The sequence below is a fragment of the Raphanus sativus genome, chromosome 7 (assembly GCF_000801105.2).
Source record: "Raphanus sativus cultivar WK10039 chromosome 7, ASM80110v3, whole genome shotgun sequence".
NCBI classification, from domain to species: Eukaryota; Viridiplantae; Streptophyta; class Magnoliopsida; order Brassicales; family Brassicaceae; genus Raphanus; species Raphanus sativus.
This window is the reverse complement of record NC_079517.1, coordinates 13,733,687-13,737,827: the sequence shown is the minus strand read 5'-3', so window position 1 is coordinate 13,737,827 and position 4,141 is coordinate 13,733,687. Positions and strand designations below refer to the sequence as shown.

Here is a 4,141-nt window from a genome sequence, read left to right as displayed (position 1 = left end):
AGCTAAAAATTATTTCACTCACAAAGACACAAATGTTTCTATGAATTTTCCACAAGTTTTTTTTTCTAATTCACACATGAAAGATTTTTTTCTCTCTCTTCATTTTAGTTTCTTTTTGTCATCAGTTATTTTTCTTTTAGATACAAGAAATATCCATTTGAAATCTATACTACAAGGTGCTCAAATACATGTCTACTTTTACATCAGTTTTTTCTTTTGTAAAATAGTTTACTTATACATAGTTTAAATTCTGTTTGTGTCCTTCAATACATGATTAAATTAACTTAAAATTTTAAAATTTTATTGATTTAACATTTTTGGAAATACTATCTCACCAATAGAGTTGCTCTAACCTTATACAAATCAGAAAAAAGGTAAACATTACCGAGCAACATCCTTTATTCACTAGCAAATAGTGATCAAAATGTAGTATACAGTATATTTTATTTGATAATTGTAAAAGTAATATCCTTGTTTATTTCATGTGTAATAGTGTGACGAACTTTGAATTCTCACGCATGGACCGCCATAATTTGGATTAATAAGGCGCCGGAGAAGGAGCAGAAAAGTGCGGCGGAGGAAGCTCTGGTGTAGGCATGTACGATGGTGGTAGCTCCGGAGTTGGAGTGTAGGACGGAGGGAACTCAGGAGTAGGGTTGTACGACGGCGGTGGGAACTTCGGAGTTGGAGTGTATGATGGTGGCAGCTCTGGAGTTGGAGTGTACGATGATGGGAACTTCGAAGTAGGAAAATACGACGGAGGGAGCTCCGGAGCAAGATTGTACGACGGTGGAAACTCCGGAGTTGGACTGTACGATGGTGGCAGCTCCGGAATAGGAGAGTACGCCGGTGGCAGCTCCGGGGGATAGTTCGTAGTAGGAATGTACTGCAATAGTTTCCGACCTGCGTGTATACATATAAATCGTGTGTCTTTATATTTTGTACATTTAACCGAAGGTTGAAACGTCCAGTACTATTGAATATTGATATACAAAATAGTGATACATAAATATGTGATTATAATATACTCCTACAGCTACACTAGATAGCTCTGGTATTATTTCATTATGTGTCAAATTAAGTTGTGTTTATGCAAATAGCGTACCTGGAGAAAAGGATTGAGCATGGGATATTGCGAATAGCACCATGAATGAAAAAAGCTTAATCGCTAATAGATTTGATGAAGCCATTTTTCTCTCTTCTTTTGGTTATAAGACTTGAGAAGTGATGACTTATGAACTTTGAAAGCCAGTATTTATAGACTTTTGGGTGTACTTATGATATGGGTCGAAAGTAGGTTTTTATGATAAAATATGTACACCAAATGTGAATGAGTAAAGAAAAACAATAATGCTAATTAAGTTGTAACACCTTTCAACTATATTTATCTTGTAAAAAATATTTTGTTTGCCATTGGATTGTTTCAAATGCCAATTTATGTGCTTGAATTTCTTGATCAATTTTTTTTTTTGACAAAAAAATTATGTACTTAAATTGTGTTTGAATGTGAAAAAAAATTCTACCTTAATTGTTTTTGTTTTCGGGTATTAACGTAAAAAAGTAACTGTGTTTTTAATGGTAAGCTTATTTCAAAGAAAAAATACTAATTAAAATAAATAGAAACTAGCAAACAATAATGTTTAGAATTAAATTTAAATTTCAATTATGCGACTTAAACTGCAATCTCAACAGCCATACGTTCTAAAATTTACGAAGGGTCCAAGGGTGCATCAAATTAAGCATTTTGGATTATTTTTCTTTTAACAGTTTTAACTTTTGAGTATATTTGCAATGTCAGTTTTATAGGCGACGCTATTAGAATAGTAGCAACTGAGAAACCATCTTAAATATAATTTTATTTCCTTACCACGAAATAGTTATCAAGTTTGTCATATTTGAAATGACAATCCCATAGGTTACGTTCTTGGAATAGTAGTAGCAGAAGATACATCTTAAACTTTATTAGACTTTTCTTTGTGTTTTGTTCTCTCGGATGACTAACTTTTGAACCGTTGTAGCGCCAAGAAAGTGGCGTTACTGGAACAGTCGCAGCAGAAAATACATCTTAAACTTCACTAAATTCGTCTGTGTTTTGTTTCTTTCCAAAGACTTACCTAACTTTTGGCCCGTCTTGTGTGCCAAGCAGGCTTTGAAAAGACAAAGTCTTTCAATTTTTTATTCATTTATCATATAATGTTATTAGTAAACCAATTTGTTAGCTTCAATTTAATCAAGGACTAAATTTCGTTTACTTTTATCAAACACATCAACTTCTCATAATTTATGATTTCTGAATCTGTTAGAAGATGAAATGTTTCCTAACAGAAACAAAAAGACTGCCTAACTAATATCTCTACCGAAATTGAGCTAAAACTGTGGTGGCTGACTGGCTGTATCCAGAGCCGTGCTGACCTTGTTGTAGAAAAGCATTTGTCTTAGGGCTCCTAAGTAGTCTCAAATTTTTAGGGCCCCTGATTTTTATAAATGTTTGTAGTATATACGTAAAATATAGTTTTAGTTTTGATTCTAAGAACTTGAAATCCGGTTTTGTTTGAAAAGGTTTTTTTTTTCTTCTGATCAATTTTATTATGTTTTAAATAAAATTCTTAAGATTAAATTGCTTTCTTAAAGCCACCTCTTGATAAATTGGTGAAGTAATATATAGAAAAAAACTTGGTGTAATTTTAAAATAAAATATGTAAAAGGTTTATACGTTAACTAAATTTATAGTTAGTTATTCGTAAAACTACTATCATTTTATCCATAGGTCAAAATTTCAATTTTTATGTTATGTAATTATATTTACTACATATCTAGTGTATATATTATAACTAGGTGGATGCCCGTAATTTTGTGGGTTTGAATGTTTTGTAACAATATATTTATTATAGTTTGTCAAACTAAGATATTTTTTCATCATAAAAAATTGTATATGTGTTTACTGTTAAATATTTTTAAAGAATAATTAAAAAAGATGATTATGACTATTTTAAATATCTGTTGATATTTTGTATTTAAATGTTTTACTAAAATTAGTTATATATAATATTCATAATTCAGTTTTTAATGAAAATGAGTTTTGAAGGTATGTAGTATTGAAACATTTGATTTTTAAATAATTTTTAGCTAAAGTTATATGTCTATATTAAGATTAAAAGATAAGACAATATGATTGTTACACATTCTCTACATATTCATATCCAACTACATAGGAATATAAAACTACTATATCAATTCTATAAATTACTTTTGAAATATATTATATAGCTTATAAATACTTGAGTAATAAAATGATTTTATGAGCATTACATATATTTTATATAAATCACATATTTAATTACCAAAAATTATTTATGCAATATATCTATATCATTTGGATACTGATAAAAATTAGTTCTAGAAGTGATTTTCTTACTCATAAATTAAATGAAAATAGAAAATCTATTAACGAATCAAATTATAATAGTTTTTCTAAAACTCAAAGACAACTAAACAAAATTAATTAAGTGAGTTCTCATTTATTATATAAAACTAGATCTTGATCCGCGCTTTGGAAGCGCGGAATATTTTACGATGAAAATTTCACTAATAACTTAACAAATATTTTGGTAATTTTTAAAGAGTGTGTATTTAAAATATTTTTGCATTTAAATCAGTGTTTTTAAATTCAACCCGATTGTGATTATACCGGTTAATCCGGAGATCTAACAATTCAATTTAGGTTTTTAAAATATTCATATTAAAAAATCACTAAAACCGAGACTAACCGATTGAACTGATGGATGACCGATATGTAATCTAATTTGATTTAAATTGTAATAGTTCATAATTTGTAATCTTATAATCCAAATTTTAAAGTTCATTATTTTGCAATTTATGAAATTATGACGTTTCTACAAAATTTTAAAAAAAATGATGGATATATAAATAACTAAGATTAATTATTGTATTGTTTGGAAACATTGATAGTAGTATATAAAAAATATTGTTGGAAACATTTAAGTAGTATAAAGAAATAAGTATATTGTTTGGAAATGGATAGTAGTATAAAGAAAGGAACATTAGTGATTTAATGTAGGTTTAACTATAAAGTATAAAGGTGTATTTAATTTTAAAACTTACAAAATAAATGTTAGGTCCA

At 28.5% G+C, this 4,141-nt stretch overlaps 1 protein-coding gene across 1 annotated transcript; it reads right to left on the bottom strand.

Moving 5' to 3' along the window:
• Positions 1-298: 298 nt before the first annotated feature.
• Positions 299-1,227, bottom strand: LOC108836786 (extensin-like). Its single transcript, XM_018609889.2, has 2 exons — positions 1,106-1,227; positions 299-903 (listed from the first exon to the last, which is right to left on the bottom strand). The coding sequence occupies exons 1-2, from the start codon at positions 1,188-1,190 to the stop codon at positions 539-541; spliced, it is 450 nt and encodes a 149-aa protein (XP_018465391.2). The 5' UTR covers positions 1,191-1,227; the 3' UTR covers positions 299-538.
• Between the last annotated feature and the right edge of the window lie 2,914 nt (positions 1,228-4,141).